This window comes from Panthera uncia, chromosome B1 (assembly GCF_023721935.1).
Source record: "Panthera uncia isolate 11264 chromosome B1, Puncia_PCG_1.0, whole genome shotgun sequence".
Classification (NCBI taxonomy): domain Eukaryota; kingdom Metazoa; phylum Chordata; class Mammalia; order Carnivora; family Felidae; genus Panthera; species Panthera uncia.
This window is the reverse complement of record NC_064811.1, coordinates 172,819,330-172,843,591: the sequence shown is the minus strand read 5'-3', so window position 1 is coordinate 172,843,591 and position 24,262 is coordinate 172,819,330. Positions and strand designations below refer to the sequence as shown.

The 24,262-nt window shown below is 37.9% G+C and overlaps 1 protein-coding gene across 1 annotated transcript in view; it reads right to left on the bottom strand.

Annotated features, from left to right (window-relative positions):
* Nucleotides 1–7,293: 7,293 nt before the first annotated feature.
* Nucleotides 7,294–24,262, bottom strand: part of PPP2CB (protein phosphatase 2 catalytic subunit beta) — a 33,711-nt gene continuing 16,742 nt past the window's right edge. The window contains exons 2-7 of the mRNA XM_049631654.1: nt 18,004–18,213; nt 16,219–16,392; nt 14,094–14,183; nt 13,822–13,983; nt 11,546–11,664; nt 7,294–7,672 (exon numbers count right to left, since the gene is read on the bottom strand). Coding sequence (XP_049487611.1) covers nt 7,600–7,672; nt 11,546–11,664; nt 13,822–13,983; nt 14,094–14,183; nt 16,219–16,392; nt 18,004–18,213 — 828 coding nt within the window. The 3' untranslated portion in view covers nt 7,294–7,599. The remainder of the gene's footprint in view (nt 7,673–11,545; nt 11,665–13,821; nt 13,984–14,093; nt 14,184–16,218; nt 16,393–18,003; nt 18,214–24,262) is intronic.

The following is a 24,262-nucleotide window of genomic DNA, read 5'->3' as shown; positions in this document are numbered from 1 at the left end:
TTATCCACTTAGCCCATCCCCCCTCCCACAACCCCTCCAGCAACTCTCTGTTTATTTTCTATATTTAAGAGTCTCTTATGTTTTGTCCCCCTCCCTGTTTTTATATTCTTTTTGCTTCCCTTCCCTTATGTTCATGTTTTTGTATCTTAAATTCCTCATATGAGAGAAGTCATATATTTGTCTTTCTCTGACTGATTTTGTTTAGCATAATACCCTCCAGTTCCATCCACGTAGTTGCAAATGGCAAGATTTCATTCTTTTTGATTGCCAAGTAATACTCCAGTGTGTGTGTGTGTGTGTGTGTGTGTGTGTGTGTGTGTACATCTTCTTTATCCATTCATCCGTAGATATACATTTGGGCTCTTTCCATACTTTGGCTTTTGTCGATAGTGCTGCTATAAGCATTGGGGTGCATGTGTCCCTTTGAAACAGCACACCTGTATCCCTTGGATAAATGCCGAGTAGTGCAATTGCTGGGTCGTAGGGTAGTTCTATTTTTAATTTTTTGAGAACCTCCATACTGTTTTCCAGAATGGCTGCACCAGTTTGCATTCCCACCAGCAGTGAAAAGATACCCTCTTTCTCTGCATCCTCACCAACATCTGTCCTTGCCTGAGTTGTTAATTTTAGCCATTCTGACAGGTGTGAGGTGGTATCTCATTATGGTTTTGATTTGTATTTCCCTGATGATGAGGGATGTTGAGCATTTTTTCATGTGTCCGTTAGCCATCTGGATGTCTTCTTTGGAGAAGTGTCTATTCCTGTCTTTTGCCCACTTCTTCAATGGATTATTTGTTTTTTGGGTGTGGAATTTGATAACTTCTTTAAAGATTTTGGATTCTACCCCTTTATCTGATACGTCATTTGCAAATATCTTCTCCCATTCTGTCGGTTCACTTTTAGTTTTGCTGATTGTTTCCTTCGCTGTGCAGAAGATTTTTATTTTGATGAGGTCCCAATAGTTCATTTTTGCTTTTGTTTCCCTTGCCTCTGGAGATGTTAAGAAGTTGCTGCAGCTGAGGTCAGAGGTTTTTGCCTGCTTTCTCCTCAAGGGTTTTGATGGCTTCCTGTCTCACATTGAGGTCTTTCATCCATTTTGAGTTGACTTTTTTGTATGGTGTAAGAGAGTGGCCCAGGTTAATTCTTCTGCATGTCGCTGTCCAGTTTTCCCAGCACCATTTTGCTGAAGAGACTGTCTTTATTCCATTGGATATTCTTTCCTGTTTTATCAAAGATTAGTTGGCCATTTTTTGTGGGTCCATTTCTGGGTTCTCTATTCTGTTCCATTCATCCACGTGTCTGTTTTTGTGCCAGTACCATACTGTCTTGATGATTACAGCTTTGTAATACAGCTTAAAGTCCAGGAGTGTGATGCCTCCAGCTTTGGTTTTCTTTTTCAAGATTACTTGGGCTATTTGGGGTCTTTTCTGGTTCCATACAAATTTTAGGATTGTTTGTTATAGCTCTGTGAAGGAATGCTGGTGTTATTTTGATAGGGATTGCTGAATCCATTTTAAGTGGACTTAATTTTTATCCTCCCTCAAAGTTTTATGTATATGTCATAATTTTTACCCTTTTATTTTTTTTTTAAGTTTCTAAAAATTTTATTTGAGAAAGAGAGCATGGTACGGGCAGAGAGAGGGAGATAAAGAGAATCTCAAGCAGGCTCTACGTCATCAGTGTGGATCCCAATGCAGTATCAAACCCACACACTACAAGATCATGACCTGAGCCAAAGTCTGATACCCAACCAACTGAGCCACCCAAGCACCCCCACCCTTTTGTTTTTGAATCCCTTGACTTATTTTTCAAAATGTTTACTAGAGAGAGAGAGAGAGAGAGAGAGAGAGAGAGAGAGAACATCGAAGCTGGGGAGGGGCACAGAGGGAGAGAAAGACTCCCAAGCAGACTCCAGGCGGTCAGTACAGAGCCCAACGCAGTACTTGATCCCGCAAACTGCAATATCATGATCCGAGCTGAAACCAAGTATAAGATGATCAACCTACTGAGTCACCCAGGTGCCCTTAAAAATGTGTTTCCATAACTAACTTTTCTAAATTCTATTTTGTAGAGTTAAAAATTTCCTTTATTTCATCTTTGACCCTAATTTTTAAAATTTCAAGTAAAAAGAATAGATACATCCAAAAATTATATTTTTGCTTTTTTAAAAAAAATAGTTTCATTTTTATTAAATTTTTTAAAAGAGAGCAGTGGGGGGGGGGGGATGGGGCAGAGGAAGAGAGAATCTTAAGCAGGCTCCACACTCAGCATGGAGCCCAAAGGACAGCTCAATCCCATGACCCTGAGATTATGACCTGACCTGAGCCAAATTCAAGAGGTGGACACTGAACCAACTGAGCCACTCAGGCACCCCAAGTTTCTATTTAAATTCCATTTAGTTAACATATAGCATAATGCTAGTTTCAGTAGAATTTAGTGATTCATCACTTACACAACAACCAGTGCTCATCACAAGTGTTCTCCTTAATACTCCTCACCAGTTTAACTTGCCCACTTCCCCTCTAGCAGCCTTGTTTGTTCTCTATAGTTAAGAGTCTGTTTTATGGTTTGCCTTTCTCTTTCTCCCCCACCTGCTTATGTTCATCTGTTTGATTTCTTAGATTCTACATATGAATGAAATCAATACGATAGCTTTCTCTGACTTATTTTGCTTAGCATAATACACTCTAGCTCCATCCAGATCATTGTACATGGCAAGATTTCATTCTTTTTTATGGTTGAGTAATATTCCATTGTGTGTGTGTGTGTGTGCGCGCGCACGCACATGTGTGTATACACATACATACTACCTCTTCATTCATGAGTTGATGGACACTTGGGCTCCTTCCATAATTTGGCTGTTGTTGAAAATGCTTCTATAAACATTGGGGTGTGTGTATCTGTTCAAATCAGTATTTTTGTATCCTTTGGGTAAATACCTAGTAGTGCAATTACTGGATTATAGGGTAGTTCTATTTTTAACTAATCTCCATGCTTTTTTCCAGAGTGCCTGTACCAGTTGGCATTCCTACCAATAGTATAAGGGAGGGTTCCCCTTTCTCCACATCCTCACCAACATTTGTTGTTTACTGTGTTGTTGATCTTACCCATTCTGACAGGTGTGAGATGACTTCATTGTAGTTTTGATTTGTATTTCCCTGATTATGAGTGATGTTGAGCATCTTTTCGTGTGTCTATTTAGCCATCTGCATGTCTTTGGAAAAATGGTTATTGATGTCTTCTGCCCATTTCTTAACTGGATTATTTGTATTTTAGGTGTTAGTTGTATAAGGTCTTTATACATTTTGGATACTAACCCTTTATGGGAAATGTCATTTGCAAATATTTTTTCCAGTTCTGAAGGTTGCCTTTTGGTTTTGTTGTTTACTTTGTTGCTCAGAAGCCTTTTATCTTGATGAAGTCCCAGTAATTCATTTTTGCTTTTGTTTCCCTTGCCTTTGGAGACATTATCTAGTAAGAAGTGGCTATGGTCAATGTCAAAGAGGTTGTTGTCTGTGTTCTCCTCTAGGATTTTGATGGTTTCCTGTGTCACATTTAGTTCTTTCATCCATTTTGAATTTATTTCTGCGTATGGTGTAAGAAAGTATTCCGATTTCATTCTTCTGCATGTTGCTGTCCAGTTTCCCAACACTATTCGTTGAAGAGACTTTCCATTGGATATTCTTTCCCACTTTGTCTAAGATTAGTTGGCCAAATAGTTGTGGGTCCATTTCTGGGTTTCCTATTCTGTACCATTGATCTGTGTCTGTTTTTGTGCCGGTACCATATTGACTTGATCAGCACAGTTTTGCAATAGAACTTGAAGTCCAGAATCGTGATATCAGCTTTGCTTTTCTTTTTCAAGATTGCTTTGACTATCTGGGGTCTTTTGTGGTTCCATACAAATGCTAGGATTGTTCTAGTTCTGTGAAAAATGTTGGTGGTATTTTGATAGGGATTGCATTAAATGTGTAGATTGCTTTGGGTGGTATAAACATTTTATTATTTTTCTTCCAATCCATGAATATGGAATGTTTTTCCATTTCTTCGTGCCATCTTTCTTTCATAAGTGTTCTATAGGTTTTAGAGTACAGATCTTTGACCTCTTTTGGTGAGGTTTACTCCTAGGTATCTTACAGTTTTTGGTGCAATTGTAAATGGAATCGATTCCTTGATTTTTCTTTTTGCTGCTTAAGTATTGGTGTATAGAAATGCAACAGATTTTTGTACGTTGATTTTGTATCCTGCAATGTTACTGAATTCATGCATCAGTTCTAGCAAATTTTTGGTGGAGTCTTTCAGGTTTTCTACATAAGTATCATGTCTTAATTTTGCTAATTTCTAAATTACATTGTAGTCAGAATTTGGTGTTGTATCAATTTTTTGAAAAATTTTAAGACTTGCTTTAGAGCCTTTTTTTTTTCAATGTATGAAATTTATTGTCAAATTGGTTTCCATACAACACCCAGTGCTCATCCCAAAAGGTGCCCTCCTCAATACCCATCACCCACCCTCCCCTCCCTCCCACCCCCCATCAACCCTCAGTTCTCAGTTTTTAAGAGTCTCTTATGCTTTGGCTCTCTTCCACTCTAACCTCTTTTTTTTTTTTTCACCTCCCCTCCCCCATGGGTTTCTGTTAAGTTTCTCAGGATCCACATAAGAGTGAAAACATATGGTATCTGTCTTTCTCTGTATGGCTTATTTCACTTAGCAGAACACTCTCCAGTTCCATCCATGTTGCTACAAAGGGCCATATTTCATTCTTTCTCATTGCCACATAGTACTCCATTGTGTATATAAACCACAATTTCTTTATCCATTCATCAGTTGATGGACATTTAGGCTCTTTCCGTAATTTGGCTATTGTTGAGAGTGCTGCTATAAACATTGGGGTACAAGTGCCCCTATGCATCAGTACTCCTGTATCCCTTGGGTAAATTCCTAGCAGTGCTATTGCTGGGTCATAGGGTAGGTCTATTTTTAATTTTTTGAGGAACCTCCACACTGTTTTCCAGAGTGGCTGCACCAATTTGCATTCCCACCAACAGTGCAAGAGGGTTCCCGTTTCGCCACATCCTCTCCAGCATCTATAGTCTCCTGATTTGTTCATTTTGGCCACTCTGACTGGCATGAGGTGATATCTGAGTGTGGTTTTGATTTGTATTTCCCTGATGAGGAGCGACGTTGAGCATCTTTTCATGTGCCTGTTGGCCATCTGGATGTCTTCTTTAGAGAAGTGTCTATTCATGTTTTCTGCCCATTTCTTCACTGGGTTGTTTTTTGGGTGTGGAGTTTGGTGAGCTCTTTATAGATTTTGGATACTAGCCCTTTGTCCGATATGCCATTTGCAAATATTAGAGCCTAATTATTGCCAATTTTTATGAATTTTCCATATTAACTTGACAAAAAGGTGTATTGTTAGGGTGCAGAGACCTAGATGTTTATTATATCAATATTATTAAGATGTGTTATTCAATACTCTACATCTTTGACTTGAGTTGAAATCTGTTTTAATGAAAGTGTGTCAATTTGATTTCTAAGGATTTTTGCTTTTATACTTTGAGGCTATTTTGGTATATACATACAGGTTTAGAATTGTGGCTTAACATTATTTGACATGTTCTTAAATTTTGTCTATTTTAATATTGATATAGCTATTCCAGATTTCCTTTGTTTAGGATCTTCCTGATCTATTTCATCTTTTTTTCCCCAACATTGTCTGACTTTGCTTTTGGTATGTGCCTTGTAATCAGGATATAGTTGGGTTTCAAAAAATCAAGTTTGACCCTTTTTATTTTAACTAGAGAACTCAAAAAATTTAGTTTTCTGGGTCTTCCATTCTCCCACACTCATTCTCAACACTGACTCCATATTTCCCCCCTCTACTTGGAGTTTATATTCTACATTAATAATAGTGCTATCACTATACTCCTACTAAACTCTTTTGGAGATCATTTTCATTTAGAGAAATGGATAAAGATAACATATATATTTTAATGTTTATTCTTGAGAAACAGAGAGCGAGAGAAAGCAACCATGAGCGGGGGAGGGACAGAGAGATGGAGAGAGAGAGAATCCCAAGAAGCTCTGTGCTGTCAGTGCACAGCCCAAGGCAGGGCTCGAACTCCTGAACTATGAGATCATGACCTGAGCCAAAATCAAGAGTCAAGACGCTTGACAGATTTGAGCCATCTAGGTGCCCCTATATTTTGGTTTTTATTTTTTTTTTAATTATTACTTTTTAAAATGTTTATTCTTGACAGAGAGAGTGTGAGCTGGGCAGGGGCAGAGAGGGAGACAGACACAGAATCTGAAGCAGACTCCAGGCTCCTCTGAGGTGTCAGCACAGAGCCTGATGTGGGGCTTAAACCCATGAACCGTGAGATCACGACCTGAGCCAAAGCTAGACGCTTAACAGACTGAACCACCCAGGTGCCTCTGTATTTTGGTTTTTAAAAGATTCTTCTTAGCTATAGAATATTCTACAGTTAAAAATTTTTTTTAAACATTTATTCAATTTTGAGAGAGACTGGGGGAGGGGCAGAGAGAGAGAGGGAGACTCAGAACCCAAAGCAGGCTCCAGGCTCTGAGCTGTCAGCACAGAGGCTGACGTGGGGCTCATACCCATGGAACGCGAGATCATGACCTGAGCTGAAGTCGGACACTTAAGTCAACTGAGCCACCCAGGTGCCCCTGGAATATTCCACAGTTTTAGCATACAATCCATACTTCAATACATTAACACGAACCACCTACTGAAATCATGTTTAGAAAGAAAAAATGGCTTTTCTATGGTCTAAAAGATACAGCCTACTAGTTCAATTTTTCTTCTGAAAATAAGCCTTATACAAAGAACATTATACTTAAATTACCTCAACACAACTGTTTATCACAGGTCAAGAGGTTTTATTAAGTGTCAAAAAAGCAGAACTTTCATTTAAAGTGTACCACAGTAAACCAATTTGTTTCTGTTTAAAATGGAAAGTTTATTTGCTCAGTACACCAAATAGGATGCAAGCACTGTCATGACAAATATACAGAAATATGCAGATCAACATAAAACAGTAATTTAGTTTAAATGAAGGGAAACCTTTTTAAATGTTATGACAACATACTCCCAAGAATCTTTTCTTCAGTTAATTTAACTATACATTTCAATAAAATAAAGGGTAATGGATTAAGTGGAAGTTAGCTTGCGAATTTTTCTTAAAAATAAAACCCAACTCTATCAATCCATGCCAGTTAAACACTAGAACTAAAATTTCCAAGTAAGTGCAAAAGGAGATGAAGGAGTTAGTTACCTTTTTTGCTTCAACAGTCCAGAGGAAAATGGTTACTACAAATACAGCAGGCAAACTGTTAAGACTGACCGATCTAGAACATAGTGTTGTACTAAGTTTCAGTCTCAAATTGTGCTAAATGCTCATTAGTATGGCACATTTTGGTCCATGATATGGTTTTAATGCCAAGACAGATCCCAATCTGTTACAGAAACACATAGATTACTGTTGCTTTTTTTTTGTTTTGTTTTTAAATATATATATTTTAAAAAGCCAGGTATACTTCCACATACAAAGGCAGGTTTTTCCCAGGAGGAATTTACAGGAAGTAGTCTGGGGTGCGCCGGGTAACATGAGGCTCTCCACGACGAGGTGCTGGGTCAAACTGAAGGCTATATGTGGCAAAAAAGAAAGCAAATAAAGGACTTGAAATTGCAAGCAAGTTAATAAAGAAGACACTGTGGTAGAGCAGTGCTGTTTCCCATTTTTACTATGTTGTTTACAACTATTCCGATTTTCTAATTGAGTCAATTTTGGCAGTTTGTCTTTCTAGGAATTTGTCACCATACAGTTACTCACTGTATTCTAATTCTTTTTATTTCAGTAGGGTCTTGCAGTGATTTTTGGTAATGTGAATCTTTACTCATTTTTGGTTGGCCTGTCAAGGCTTTTTAAATTTTGTTGGAAAGAACTTCTGGTTTTGACTTTTTTCTATTTGTCTACTATTTCATTTTACTTCCTTCCAAATGCTTGCACTGGATTTAGGCTGCTCTTCTTTTTCTAGGGTCTGTAAAGTATAGGTAGGTTACTGACTTGAGATCTTTCTAAAAATCTGATTTTTAATAGAGGCATTTACAGTTATTTATTTCCCTGCAAATACTGCTTTCATCAAATCCCATGAGTTTTGGCACATTTGGGTAGAATGTTCCATACATGTTAAAGTCTCCAACTACTGTTGAACTTACCTCTTTCAATTCTGTTCGATTTGCTCCATAATTAAGTGCATTTGTTTATAACTGGTATATGTTCCTAATGGTTTGACTCTCATCATTGTGAAATGTCTTCGTGTAACAATTTTTATTTTGAAATCTATTTTTGTCTGATACTAGTATAACGAGGTCAGCAGTCATGTGGTTGCTGTTAGCAATGGTATATCTTTTTTTTACCTATTTTCAACCTATTTGTTTTTAATCTAAATTATGTTTCCCATAGACATCATAAAAGCTGGATCTTTAAAAAAACAATCTTGATAATTTTTGTCTTTTGAGTGCATTACTCAAACCACTCATTCACATTTAATACTGATATGACTGGATTTATACCTGCCACTTTTTGTCTTGTTTCTTGGTTCCTACTTTAACTGCTTTTTTATTAAAAGCATATTTTGGGGTGCTTGGGTGGCTCAGTTAGTTAAGCATTGGACTCTTGATTTCAGCTTGGGTCATGATCTCAAGGTTCCTGAGAACAAGGCCCATGTCAGGCTCTGGGCTGACAGCGCAGAGGCTCCTTGGGGTTCTCCCTCTCTGTGCCCCTCCCCTGCGCTATCTAAATGAACATTAAAAAAAATAATAAAAGCCTTATTTTCTAGTGTGCCATTTAAATTCCTTTAATAACTTTAGCTATTTTTCCTAAATTATTTTGTTATTGGTTGCTCTAGATCTTAACCATACATCACTTAACTTATGGAATTCTACTTAAGATTCATAAATTCTAGTGATTTAAGAGACATTTCTACTATATAGTAAGCTCCTTTCCATTTCTTTTTTTTGCTACTGATGTTATGTTACAATCTCCAAAATGCATTATCATAATTACTATTTCATATAATCTCATGCCCTTAAAGAAGCTGAGGAGAGTGTGTAGATTGTTAACCTTCTCGTTTTTTAAAATATTAATTTATTTTTGAGAGAGAGAGAAAGAGTGTGAGCAGGGGAGGAGCAGAGAGAGACACAAAATCTGAAGCAGGCTCCAGGCTCCGAGCTGTCAGCACAGAGTTCGATGTGGGGCTCAAACTCACAAACCGCGAGATCATGACCTGAGCCGAAGTCGGATGCTTAACGGAGACTGAGCCACCCAAGTGCTCCCAAAGTTTATTTTTTAAGAGAGTGTGAGTGGGGAGTGGCAGAGAGAGAGAGGGGTAGAGAGGATCCAAAGCAGGCTCTGCGTTGACAGCACAGAACCTGATGTGGGGCTTGAACTTAGGAACCACAAGATCATGACCTGAACCAAAGTTAGACGCTTAACCGACTGAGCCACCCAGGAGCCAACCTTCTCATTTTTTATTCATATTCTTCCTTTAGACTGAAGTTATCATCAATTAAGAAACATACATGACAGTAATTGCAAATGACAGTATAATTTCATCTTCATAACTGATTTAAAAACCAGCTGCATGTGGGTGCAAAAAATACAGATGTATTTGTAGTACAGTTGAACTTTTAAGAAATGTAAAACACAAAAGGGCTAAGAAGAGCCTTTCCTGGCTTCCTTGGATCACAGTCAACACTGGGAGACAAGAAGACTATGCATATATATTAACTATACCCACAACAGGAATAATTAGTGTAGCATTTGGGGGCTTTTTTTTTTTTTTTTTTTTTAACCACTTGAGAGTGAGCGCATATGTGTGTGAGCTGAGAAGGGGGGCAGAAAGAGGAGAGAGAAAATCCCAAGTAGGCTCTGTGCTGTCAGCGTGGGGCCCGATGCAGGGCTCAATCCCACAAACATGAGACCATGACTTGAGCTGAAATCAAGAGTTGGACAATCAACCAACTGAACCACTTAGCTGCCCTTGGGGCATTCTTGAAAACATTCTCAAGCCACACACAGACTGTGTTGGGTCAAACAGTTTATCCCCAAAATTCATATTCATTTAGAACCTCACAACGTGACACTATTTGGAAATCAGGTCTTTGCAGATGTTATCAGATAAGGTGAGGTTATACTTGATTAGGTTGAGCCCTAAATTGAATCTGATGGTATCCTCAGAAGGAACACACAGAGGAGAGTGCCACGTGAAGACAGAGACAAAGACTGGAGAGATGCATCTACAAACCAAGGATTGCAGGAGCCAGGAGAAGCTAGGGAGAGGCAAGAAAGGATTCTTTACAGGGAACATCACCATGCCAACCCCCTGATTGCAAACTTTTAGCCTCCACATATGTGAGAATAAATTCCGTTCAGGAACCCACTTGGTGGTAATTTGTTACAGGAGCCCTAGGAAACTAATCAACAAAAGGGTATAACCCTCAATGGTACTAGGGGCTTAAACACAATCTCTAATCAATTACTGGCTAATAAACAAGTTCCTCTGACCCAGAAGTAACTCCTAGGAAGCCAGGCTTAAAATCCCAAACACATACATCTCTGACAGTCTGGAAAACTACACTTTATGTCATCCTTAAGCTTGTGCCCTCTCAGGACTAATTACACACACACACACACACACTCAACATACTGGTGCTTTATTGAACTGTGAGCCAAAATGTAAATTCTTTCGACTGTGAGAGCAACTTCTAAGCCACATACATTTCCAGCCATCTTACTAGTTTAGGGTGGGCCCTAAAATTTCACTGACCAAGGAGGCTTCAGCACAACCTCTGACCAATAACTAGCCTGTGCCTACAGAGAGGGGACTTCTAAATAACTTTGTTGTGTAGTTTAACAGAGGCTAAAAGATTAAAACCAGATAAAAATATGAGCAGGGTCCAGAGCGGAGTGACTGTGGAGTAGTTTCTGTACAAGGGATCTGGAAAGAGGAAGGGAACACACTATGGCTCAAATCCCACAGATTGTGGCTGTTATTACTGAGATTTAGATTTTTTAGAATGTTTCTCTATAGGTTGCATGCATTTAGGACAATATTCAAAAGCATGTAATAACTGTTTAAAATCACTTTTTCTAGTTAAACGGTTGTCTCTGTTGGGGAGAGGGTTTGCCAAGTTCCTTACTCCACCATTTGAGAAGCAGAAATCCTCTTTTTTTTTTTTTTTTTTTTTAGAGTTTGTTTGAGAGAGCGAGCAAGCAAGCATGTGCAAGCAGAGGAGTGGCAGGGAGAGAGACAGAATCCCAAGCTGGCAGCACAGAGCCTGACGCGAGGCTCAATCCAAAGAACTGTGAGATCATGACCTAAGCCAAATCAAGAGTTATAAGTTTGACTGGGAGACACCCAGGAGCACCAGAAATCCTATATCTACATTTAAAGTTTTCCTTCTAAAAGCAATTATATACAATTTAAAAATTGTCTTTAACATCAAGTTACTTACAAGGAGTATTTTAAAGTGTCATCTAATTCCATGATAGCAGCCTGGTTCCCACAACGATAACAGTAATTGGGTGCACTGAAAATGGTAACCACATTCCGATCATGACACCAATTGTATCCCTGCAGCATTAAAAAAAGCAACACAAAATATTTCATTATAAAATTATAATATTGACGCAGGTAAGTTTAGAAAACTAAATTCAAAAATTATAAATGTTCTTGGAGGAAACGTAGTCTTCTCTACCTTATATGGTATCCATCCTTAACACTGTGCACCTGCACTGAATACTCAACTGTTGTGCACAGGGTTCTGTGACACGGAGGCTCAGTAATGGTGCTGTTCTACTTAGGTCTATGCTTCAGCTCTTGGCTACGATGTGTATTAAAATTTCTCCCACAATAATGGAAGATTTCACATAACTTCCTTATATATTGTATCAACTTTTGCTTTATATGTTTAGAATCTGTTTATTACTAGGTAAACAAAAACCTAGAATTATTTCTTCCCTAGATCACTAGGCCAGTTTTTATCAGTAATGACCTCTTTTTATTTCAAAATATACCTTTTATCTTAGAGCCTATTTGATTCACATTAGTTGACTTTGGATAACTAATTGATATGCCAACATACTATTTTCCCTCTCTTTCTAGGCTACACTGTCCTGTTTTACTTCTTAAGTTTTACTCTCTATTTTTTCATTATGTTTTAGATTCATCCCAAGTTAACAGCTGAATTTTGATTATCTACTTCAGACTTTAAGTATTTTAGGGAAATAAAAATTTTCATCCATTCACATCTCTTATGATTACTGATAGAATTAGGTTTATCTTTTACTGTATGAATTTATAGTCCTTATTAACCATATTCTCACTCCTCCTGCCTCAATTGGGTTGAAGTTTTCTCTAACATCTTTATATTTTTTATTATTTTTTGTAATGTTTATTATTTTTGAGACAGAAAGAGAGCAAGCAGGGAAGGGGCAGAGAGAGAGGGAGACACAGAATCGGAAGCAGGCTCCAGGCTCTGAGCTGTCAGCACAGAGCCCAATGCGGGGCTTGAACCCACGAACTGTGAGATTATGACCTGAGCTATAGTCGGCCGCCCAACTGACTGAGCCACCCAGAGGCCCCTTTCTCTAACATCTTGAAGCTACTCCCTACTGGTTTGAAAAGATAAAACTCTATTTCTATTCCTTTAGTATTTATAAAACAGTAACATCATGGTAGAGAAATCTGGTGGCCACTACCTTAACTGATTTAAGCAGATACCACCAACAAACTATAGGGTAAACAGATTCCATGACTTAAATATGATGCACTGAGAAGCATATCACATTATTCTGCAATATGCCTGCCAAAAATGTATATCCTGAATCATAAGGAAACATCAGTCTACAAAATAAAATTGCTTGTAGTCTTCAAAAATGTAAAGATTATGCAAAACAGAGAATCTGAGGAATTATTTCTACATCAAAGGAGTCCAAACAGGGGCGCCTGGGTGGCGCAGTCGGTTAAGCGTCTGACTTCAGCCAGGTCACGATCTTGCGGTCCGTGAGTTCGAGCCCCGCGTCAGGCTCTGGGCTGATGGCTCGGAGCCTGGAGCCTGTTTCCGATTCTGTGTCTCCCTCTCTCTCTCTGCCCCTCCCCCGTTCATGCTCTGTCTCTCTCTGTCCCAAAAAATAAATAAAAAATGTTGAAAAAAAAAATTAAAAAAAAAAAAAAAAAAAAAAGGAGTCTAAACAGCACGATCCTGGATTATACATAATTACATACATAATTAAATTTTCCTATCAAGAACATTAGTGGTATACTGAAAAACTCAAATGAAGTGTTTAGATTAGATCATAGTAATAATGCAAATTTCTGGACTGCAGGAACTATACTGTCATAATATAAGAGAAAAACCTTGATTTTTGCAAAATATACATGGAAATTTGGAGATAAAGGAGTACCATGTCTTCAATTGGCATTCAAGTAAGTTTAAAAGAAAGTAATGTGTGCATGGAGGAAGGGAAGCTGGAGGGTAGAGATAGAATGATAAAGCAAAGATGAAAATATGTGAAAATTTTTGTATTTGCAGAATCTGAGTGTAGGATACAAGGAAATTTTTTGGTAATATTTTTGCAACTTTTCTCTGGCCAACTAGTACTACCTGCTAAAACCAGCCAAATATTTTCTTCATTAATTTAGGTAATAGGGAGGACTATTTCATGAAGCCTTATTATAGAGATATAGATTTATTTGAAATAAAGATCATCCTACAGGAAAAGGACATACCTCCATTACAAGTTGGTGAGCTCGAGAAACCAGTGTGAGACCGTTGGCATGGTTAAATGTTTCAGAAATGTCTTGTCCAAATGTGTAGCCAGCACCACGTGGTGAAATACCCCACCCACCACGATCATCTGGATCTGACCACAACAGATCACACATTGGGCCCTGGCCAAGAAAATTAAGTACATGTCATAAATTATTGACAGTTAAGTTTAACTCTTTTAGCTTTACTACAGTATGGTTGTATTTATTTTTAAAATTAAAACTAAAATTACCTCATGTGGAACTTCTTGTAAACGATCCAAGGCTCTTATATGATCCAGTGTATCTATGGATGGAGAGAGGCCACCATGAAGGCAGAATATCTGTTTATGAATTAAAAAAAAGAGAGAGAGAGAAAAAAGAGCGTTTTGTTAAATGCTGAAAGTTAACAGAGTCAATAATGGTTATTATAAATGTCAATCCTAATAGCTCTTCTTTTCAAAAGTTTAATAATACTTGGAAAGTTTATAAAATACAGTGGAAAAGGAAACAAAAATCACATCATCAGAGACAGTTGATACTTTGAAATATTTCTTCTTGGGGTGCCTGGGTGGCTCAGCTGGTTAAGCATCTGACCTGGTTTCGCCTCAGGTCACGATCTCACGGTTCTTGAAATTGAGCCTGAGTCAGCCTACATTCTGACAGCGCAGAGCCTATTTAGGATTGTTTCTCTTCCTCTCTCTGCTCCTCCCAACTCACGTGCACGCCACCTCTCTCAAACTTAAAAAAAATTTTTTCCCCTTATATTCCTAAATATTTTGTATACGGTTTTTTTTTCCCTTCTCTAGCGGATGTGAGTTCCATTCTTGTGATTCATCATTACATTTTCTGACATATAAATTTTTTTCTCATATACCAAAGACTATCAATTCCTGCTCCATTTTTCAGCTTTCTTAAGAGTTCTCTAGTACATAATCGTGTTAGCAAAAATATTTGTTAATTTCTTCTCAATGTTTATTCCTTTTAATTCTTTTTATTGATCAGTGCACTGGTTAGAACTTCCGAAACAAAACTGAGAAATACAAATTTGGGGGGTGGGTGGGTAAAATATCTATTCCCAGACCCATCCTCAAACTTCTAGGGAAGTTTTAAGAGGGCATTTTTCTCCTGATTTTGATGAGATTTCTGATGTTTTGCTGATTAAGTATAGTCGATGTAAGTTTCTTTATTCAATTAGTATTATTTTATTTTACTACTTAACTGAGTTTTATTTTTTGGTGCTTGCCATGTCTGGTTTGGTATTGAGGTTATACTAGCCTCAAAGAATGAATTTTGAAGCTCTCTATCTTTGCCTAACCTCTGGAACACAGACGTACCTTAAAGGTTTGGCAGAAATTTGCCTATAAAACTATCTAGACCTGGTTACTTTTCCAATTCCTTCTAAGTTTGGTAGTCTATTTACACTGGCCTAATTTCCTTAAAAACTAATTTGCCAAAATAAATTTCATGTATTTTTTCAAGTTCAATAGAATAAATCTGTACCCTATGTTATTGTGATTGTAAGTAAGCACATTCACATTGATAGTAATGCCTTCTCATTCCTAGTGGTGTTTTGGTACCAATTTCTGCTTTTATCTTTATTTCTTAAATGTTTGTTTATTTTGAGAGAGAGGGAGAGAATCCCAAGCAGGCTCCGTGCTGTCAGCACAGAGACTGACTTGGGGATCGATCCCACGAACCATAAGATATGACCTGAGCCAAAATCAAGAATGCATGTATGAGCTGGGGAGGGGGCAGAGGGGGAGAGAGGGAATTTTAAGGAGACTCCACAGTCAGCATGGAGCCCAACTAAAGGCTTAATCCCACGACCCTGGGATCATGACCTGAGCCTGATCCTAAACTAAGAGTCAGATGCTCAACCAGCTGAGCTACTCAAGTGCCTGAAAGCATGCCCTTCTTAGTGAGAAGGTCTAATACACAATATTACTTCTTGCAATTACCACGAAAACAGGAATAAAAAGTTAACGGTAGTCAGCAAACTGTGTATGTGTGGAGCTAGTTTTAAAAAACAGCTTTGCTTTACTAGTATTGCACATCAGGGTCTTACGCATTTATTTATGGTATTTATCTATAATAAAAAAAGCATACTGGCAAATACTTTGGCCAAAATATTTATACATCTGAGAACAACAGGGAAATCTTCTGGTTACAATGTGCATAAAACTTACCCCAATTCCATATTCTGAAATTTTAATTATAAGAAAAAGCAGAAAAAGCTAAGGAGATGTGGGTAGGATGTCACATGTAAATCTAAACCCTAAATTACTATTAGAAAATCTTAAAAAAACAAAACAAAAAAACAAAAACACAGCTTTTCTTTTATTCCCCTCTCCCCCCACCATATAAGCACATACACACCTGTCCATCTACTAAAGCTGTAAGTGGAAGATAATCAAATAGATCTGTAAAATATTTCCAAACATTGGCATTTCCATACTTTCGTAGACATTCATCATAAAAGCCATATACTTGGGTAATTTGTCGGCTTTCATGGTTTCCTCTCAATATTGTAATGCGCTCTGGATAACGCACCTGGAGGAAAAGCAAAAAAAATTCATGAAATAAAGCATATTGTTACTAGTGTTAATCTTAAGCAAATTTCTGACCTATTTCTTTAAATGGCTCTTTTGTTTGCTATTACATTAAATGCTAATTCTTTTTCAGAGTTAAACATCTTCTCATTCTTTGACTGACCTTTGAAGTATTTATGGTCCTTCTTCATTACTATTTATACCACCTTCATTGGAATCTTATTAAGTGACATTACTGTTAATAAAATTATATATTATGCTTGGTATTTAATGCCTTCTTCATCCTCAAATAATTACTAGTCTTCTAGGTCTTTCCAGACACTATGATATCTTACTGCTAAATGGATACCAAAGGTCAAAGATTTGAACCCAAGACAAACTACTCTATACAGCAACTTGTCTCTCTCCTTTCAATTTTTATTTCCCACGGAAAGACTGTATTTGCTAACAAAAACACAAAAATAGGCCCTTCCCAAATCTGGGCAAGATTTCAAATGTATTTAGTCTCCTCTTCATAAAAATACACAGAGACACACCTTATAAGCATACTATTTAGTTAGGAGTGTGTCTGATAAGAAGTATGAAAAAGCATCAGATTCTGTAAAGCAAATTAACCAAAAAGCTGCATACGCATACTTCAATTTATACGTATTTATTAACTAACCATTATGTGTCCAACATTAAGCTCAGTGTTTAAAAGTAGGTGCCAGGTCCACATAAATGCAATATGTGACTTACGCTGTTTAGGGACTAATCTTACGAAGGAGCTATGAGACGTAAATACTTCAAGGCAATAAGCCACTATGGTAATATAAATTAGGAGTGGAAGAGTAATTTTCCTAGTGCTTAAGAGTAGAAGGAACAAGGCTAAAAAAATGGCTGGAGGCTTCAAGAAAAATGTAGGACTTAAGCTGACTCTTGGCAGAAGGGGGTAAGAAATCAGAGTCATCTTGTGGGAAAATCTAATAAGGAAATAATGAAGACGGGCAGAGTGTTTTGAAACTCTCTGATTTGAAATACAGAGTTTATGCTACCAACTACTAGCAAGCAAATTCAAGCTAGACTATAGAAGGCCAGCCAAAGGGTTTGATTCTGTAGGCAATGTGGAATCTCTGAAGAGTTTGGGGACAAAAAAGTAACAAGACGAAGTGTTAAATAACAGATTTAATCTCAAAGCATATGCAAGCAAGGCACATTTGGAGAGGTCAGAAACATTAGATACCACACTTACACTAGCTGAAGCTATGAAGTGATGAAGATACGTATTGTGTGACAGAAAAAAACAGACACAGGAATAACAGACTTCTCAAGGCAAGAATTAAAACAAACTTATACTACCTGACTATGAGGGATACCTGACTAAAAAAAAAATGATCCTAAGACTTCAGCTGCGAATTACCAAAGGGAAATGATTTACCAGGAGTAGGCAGGACAAGTTAAATGTTAACATTTTCATTTTTCTCTTTTTTACAAGATGTAAAACCAACGGTTATATTTTAAGGGGCTATAAATTGAATGGATCGTAAGATAGAACAGATGATATGCAATACTGTCATGCTCGTCTTTTGCTGGTTTGAGGCTTGAAAACAAAATTGAATTTCATTAATCATACCTTTAATGCCACAAGAAGAGTCACAGTCTCCACTGAGTAATAGCCCCTGTCTACATAGTCGCCCATGAATAGATAGTTTGTATCTGGTGATTTTCCACCAATTCTAAAGAGTTCCATAAGATCATGGAATTGACCATGCACATCTCCACACACGGTAACAGGACAACGAACCTCTTGCACATTTGATTCTTTTGTTAAAATTTCCTTAGCCTGTTAAAAGAAAATATGGAGAAAAAGATACCTTAGAAAACCATAAAACTAAAACCACAATGAGACACCACACTACATTTCAAAGGTAACAACTAAATTTCAAAGGTAACAACTGTCTCTGAGGATGCAGAGAAATTGGAACTCTCGCACACTGTTGGTGGGAATGTAAAATGGCACAGCTGCCGTGGAAAAGTCTGGCAGTTCCTCAAAATGTTAAACATAGAATTACCATGTGATCCAGCAATTCTGTTCCTAGACATATACTTAAGAGAAACGAAAACTTAAGTTTACACATGTTCATAGCAGCTTTATTCATAACAGCCAAAAAGTGGAAACTACCCAAATGTCCAGTAAATGATTAGGGGATAAATAAAATATGGTATTGCTCATTTGATGGAGTATCATTCAGCAATAAAAAGTATTGATACAGGCTGTAACTCTGAACATGTTAAGTGCAAGAAGTCACAAATGGGCATATGTTGTATGACTCTATTTACATGAAATATTCAGAACAGGCAAATATACAGAGACAGAAAGATTAATGGTTGCCTAAGGCTGAAGGATTAGGGGATAAAAGCTAAGAGGTACAGTGTTCCTTTTGTGGGCAATGAAAATGTACTAGTATTGTTCTAATATTGTGGTAATATTTAGTATATCTGCAATATACTAAAAGTCAGTGAGCTGTATATTCTGAATGCACTGTATTTATTAGAAATATATCAATAGGAATTCCATCTCAAGAAATCTTTCATTTAAAAAAATAACCTTATTTGCATTTTTTAAAAGGTCAATACAGAAAAGTTACAAACCAATTATTCAAATGTTTTGTACTTCTTACACCAACTCATAGGCTAACATTCAACTTCCTTATTCCAACTATTTTACATTTGAGTCAAATTAAAACATAGCATTAGTCAGGGCTCCTGGATGGCTCAGTCGGTTAAGTGGCTGACTTCAGCTCAGGTCATGATTTCACGGTTCAGGAGTTCAAGCCCCATGTCAGGCACTACACTGACAGCTCGGAGCCTGGAGACTGCTTCGGATTCTGTGTCTCCCTCTGTTCCTCTCCCCTTCTTGCACTCCTGTCTCTCTCTCTCTCAAAAATAAATAAAGATTAAAAAAAACAAAAACACAGCATTAGAAGGCCTTGAAGGACAGGATTTATGTGTAAACAATGGCAAAATACGTACACAGGCTAAATTAAAGTTCATTAAGTCTCATCTACCCAGCAACTTTGCCTAATAGAAAAAGAGCCCAGAAACAGAGAAAATTAAAAAGGCCTCTTAAAGTAATGAAACAGATATGATAAAAGTTTATGTACCTCCCTACCAACCTGCCAGAAGAGTCTCTTAGGCCTTCTTTTAGGCCTAGTTACTTAATTATGTGCAAAATTTTAATAAGCTATTTATAGAGTTTCCAGATCTATGGTAGATGAGGAACAGAAAACCAAGAAGAATAAGAGGGAAGAACTGGACCAACGAAGACATACAAAGTAAGGCGAAGGTAGAGAAAATGACATGGCAACAAAAGTCAAACACTAAGGATGAAGCTTACAGTAGGACCTGGTAGAGGAGAGCTTAAGACTGTAGGAGAGTAGAATTTTAGGGACAGACATTTCTCTGCCTTGGCAGACGTGATCATCTGGAGAGCATTTAAAAACATGAATTTTCAATGTCTATACAGAAGTTTCTGCTGCTCTGCATCTCTGTCAACGCTTTAACATTCTTGCCAATGGGTCAGAAATAGTCTCTTTTAATTTGCAACTCTAACAGGTACACTTCTTTTAAAGTAGCTTTTTATGTTTACTAGTCATTGGATTTTTTTTTTTTTTTTGGTGAAATACTTACAAAATTAGCCTAATTTTCTATTTGGTTGTTTATATTTTCCCTATAGAGTTGTACCAATTTTTTTTTTTAATTATGAATATTCACCTTTTATTGGTTTTACGCATTTTAAATATTTTCTCTCAATCTGGGGCTGGTGTTTTTATTTTGCTTCTAGTGTCACTAGTTAAGTTTCTTTTATTGTTTCAAAGACAGCCAAATCTATTTCTTTTCCTCCTTTATGGTTTCTGGTGCTTGGGTCTTGTTTTAGAAATTGTTCTCCACATCTAGGTCCAAAAAGGCACTCCTGTATTTTTTTTTTTTAAGTAGGCTCCCCACCCAGCACGGAGCCCAACGCTGGGCTTGAACTCACGAGATCAAGACCTGAGCTGAGATGGAGTCTGAACCACCCAGGTCCTACAGCACTCCTGTGTTTTTATCCCAGTTTGCCTTTTCACATTTAACAGATCTTGAACTCAGCTGGAATTTGTTATAACGTAGGGATTCATTTTTTTAAAAAGATTTTCTTTTTAAGTAATTTCTACACCCAAAGTGGGGTTCAAATGCACAACCCCAAGATCAAAAGTCGCATGCTCTACCGACTGAACCAGCTAGGCGCCTTTGGGAACTTTTTATTTTTCTTAGTGGTTACTCAGCTAGTCCAGCACTATTTATATAGTGCCAGCCTTTTGTAAAGACCAACATTCTGTTTCCTGATTTCTTATTTGTACTGGAAACTGCCCTGTACACTTTCTCAGATTCCCTTATAATTCTTTTTCTTAGGAAGCTGCCTGTCGGGGGGACTGGGTGGCTCAGTCGGTTGAGCATCCAACTTCAGCTCAGGTCATGATCTCGTCATGGCCCATGAGTTCGAGCCCCACATCAGGCTCTGGGCTGACAGCTTGGAGCCTGGAGCCTGCTTCAGATTCTGTGTCCCTCTCTTTCTGTCCCTCCCCTGCTCATGCTCTATCTCTCAAAAATAAAATAAAACATTAAAAAATATTTTAAAAAAAAGAGAAAAAAAAAGGAGCTGCCTGTCTTCTGAACTGTACTGCTGTCATCACTGATGGTACCCTGAGCTGGCTTGAATTTAAGGTGAAGTTGTGGACCTGGTTGGTCCTCATGCTGAGCCCTAACTATGCCAAGTTGCTCCTCTATTTCCAGGCATGGAATGACACATGGTGGGGATGTGGGATCTGGTTTATTGAGCAAGTGCTGAAGGCAGGATGCACAATCCGGAAACAGGTGGGGGTCATCTGGAGTGCACCTTGACCAGCGGGAAGAGGGAGTAAAGAAGGGAAGAGGGAAATAAATTGCCAGCCTGGTTTTTCCTTTCATGGACTTCTCTGAGGTATGATTTATCTGGACTTGGCAGAAGCCTCACCTCCCAAGGTAATGCATCATATATCACATTGCTTCACAGCTTTCTCACCTGATTTTTGGGCTACCTGGGCTTGTACAGTCCCTGAATAAAGTGTCAGCATCTTAACCTTGCCTCAGATTCCCTTCTCACTGGTCTACTACCCCTGCATCAGTAACAGACTAATTTAATTCTATGAGAAATGATGGTAACAGAGAACTGAGGCTCTCTTCATTATTCCTTTTATTCAAAATTATTTGGTTTTGGTCCTTTCATTAAACCTGTCATATGAATTTTAAAACTAATTTGTCAAGGCCTATTAAAATTTTGTTGAGATTTTGACTCAAATTGCACTGAATTTATATATTTGGAGTAGGCATCTTTAGAATACGAAGTTTTTACACTGATATAGTACTGACAATTATTTCAGATCTCCTTTATTCTTCAGTCAAGTTTTTTATTTTTTTATTTTTATTTTTGAGAGAGAGACAGAGTGTGAGCGGGGGAGGGGTAGAGAGCAAGAGCAAAACAGAATCAGAAGCAGGCTCCAGGTTCTGAGCTGAGGGCACAGAGCCTGACGCGGGGCTTGAACTCACAAGCTGTTGAGATCACGACCTGAGTGCAAGTCGGACGCTTAACTAACTGAGCCACCCAGGCACCCCTGGTCAAGTGTCTTTTAATTGTCTAATAATGTCTACTTGTTATTGCAGCTGTCATACATAATCCAAGATAATCTATATTTGATACTGTACTGGGATTTAAAAAATATCTCTTATGCCAGATTTTTACATAATACTCTTATAACTTAGAATACTTAAAACTTTATTTAAAAATTTTTTAATTTAGTTTTGAGAGAGAGGGGGAGAACACAAGTGGAAAAGGGCAGGGAGAGGGAGACAGAGGATCTGAAGAGGGCCCTGCACTGACAGCAGAGAGCCTAATGTGGGGCTCAAACTCAACAATTTGAGGTCATGACCTGAGCTTAAGTCAATCGCCCAACTGACTGTGCCACTTAAAATTTTATAGATTCTCTTGGATTTTTCATATACACTCCAGAATGACAATTTTTTTTTCCCTTATAAATCTTGTAATTACTAATGTCTTAGTCTGTTTGGTATGCTACAATAAAAATGCCATAGACTGAGTAGCTTAGAAACAACAGAATTTTACTTCTCACAGTTCTGGAAGCCTAAGAGTACGATTTCCTAAAACTTAGTAAGATCACACTCCTTTGACTTATAAATATCATCATTTCTTAAGTTAGAGGAAATTCTCTTGTCATGACATGGAATCTGCTCTATTTGAATTTCCTATTTCAGAAGTTAAAAGGCAATGGGAGATTAAGGAGTACACTTGTGAGAAGCACGAGGTGATGTATGGAATTGGTGAATCATTATATTGTACACCTGAAATTAATATAACACTGTGTTAGACTGGAATTTAAAATTAAAAAGAAATTTTAATTACCTGAATTATTTTTAATTATGTTTGTTTTTTTGTTGTTGTCACTTGCATTCCTTGTGATTACCTTAACTTTCTGGAGATAGATTTTTTTCCTGCTACATCTATTCTGCTTTTGTATTAATACTGATTTTGCCCTCAATGTTTCCTAAATCTCTATTCATCTCCTCCTATGCTATCGTTTTTCAAGCTTCTTTTATTTAGTCCACATCACTGTCAGCTGTTTTATAATTTGAGCACATCTGGGTAATTTCTTCCTGTTCCTCGGGATAAGGTTTGCTTTTATTTTTACTTTGGGTCTTTTGTACAGTATTTCCCAAGCTATGTTCCATTCTTGCTTGCTGTAATTTGCTTGCCACGCTGTTCTCACTTTGTGGTTGTCTAAAAAAATTATTTAAATAATCTTGACGCCCAACGTGGGGCTCGAACTCATGACTGTGAGATTGAGTTGCACACTCTTCCAGCTGAGCCAGCCAGGTGCCCCTGAACCACAGGTTTAATGTTGAGGTAGTTAATTTCAATTCTAGAATTGTGTGCTGACAGCTCACAGCCTGAAGCCTGCTTTGGATTCTGTCTCCCTCTCTCTCTGCCCCTCCCCTGCTCATGGGGTGTGTGTGTGTGTGTGTGTGTGTGTGTCTCAAAAATAAATAAAACATTGAAAAAAATATGCTTCTTTGGGGGCTCCTGGGTGGCTCAGTTGGTTAAGCATCCAACTTTGGCTCAGGTCATGATCTGAACCCATGGTTTGTGGGTTCGAGCCCCATGTCGGGCTCTGTGCTGACAGCTTAGAGCCTGGAGCCTGCTTCAGATTCTGTGTCTCCCTCTCTGTGCCCCCCTCCCCTCTCTCAAAAATAAACATAAAAAAATTTTTTAAAAATGCTTCTTTTCCATTCATAAGATTGGCAAAAAAGACATTCACTTACTGTTAGCAAGCCTATTCTCATACCCTACTGGTAGGAATGAACATTTATACATCTTCTTTGGAAAACAATGGACAGTAGCTAACAAAATGTAATGTGATTTAAGGCAAAGACTGCTTAACCTCAATAACTAGTCTCCCCTTCCTTCTCCATAATTAAACTAATTATAGTCAAGGTAGCCATGCTCCCAGCTCAAAGACTCTACTTCTCAGCTGCCTTAGTTCAGGCTCCTACAACAAATACCACAGACTAGATGGCTTCAACAACACAAACTGCTTCCTCACAATTCTGAAGGTTGGAAAGCCCAACACCAAGGTGCCAGCAGATTCAATTCCTGGTGAGGACCTTCATCCTGTTTTGCAGAGGCATGCCTTCTTGCTGTATTCTCACATGGTGGTGAGAGAGTGAGTGAGAGAGTGAGTGAGTGAGTGAGTGAGTGAGTGAGTGAGAGAGTGAGTGAGAGAGTGAGTGAGAGAGTGAGTGAG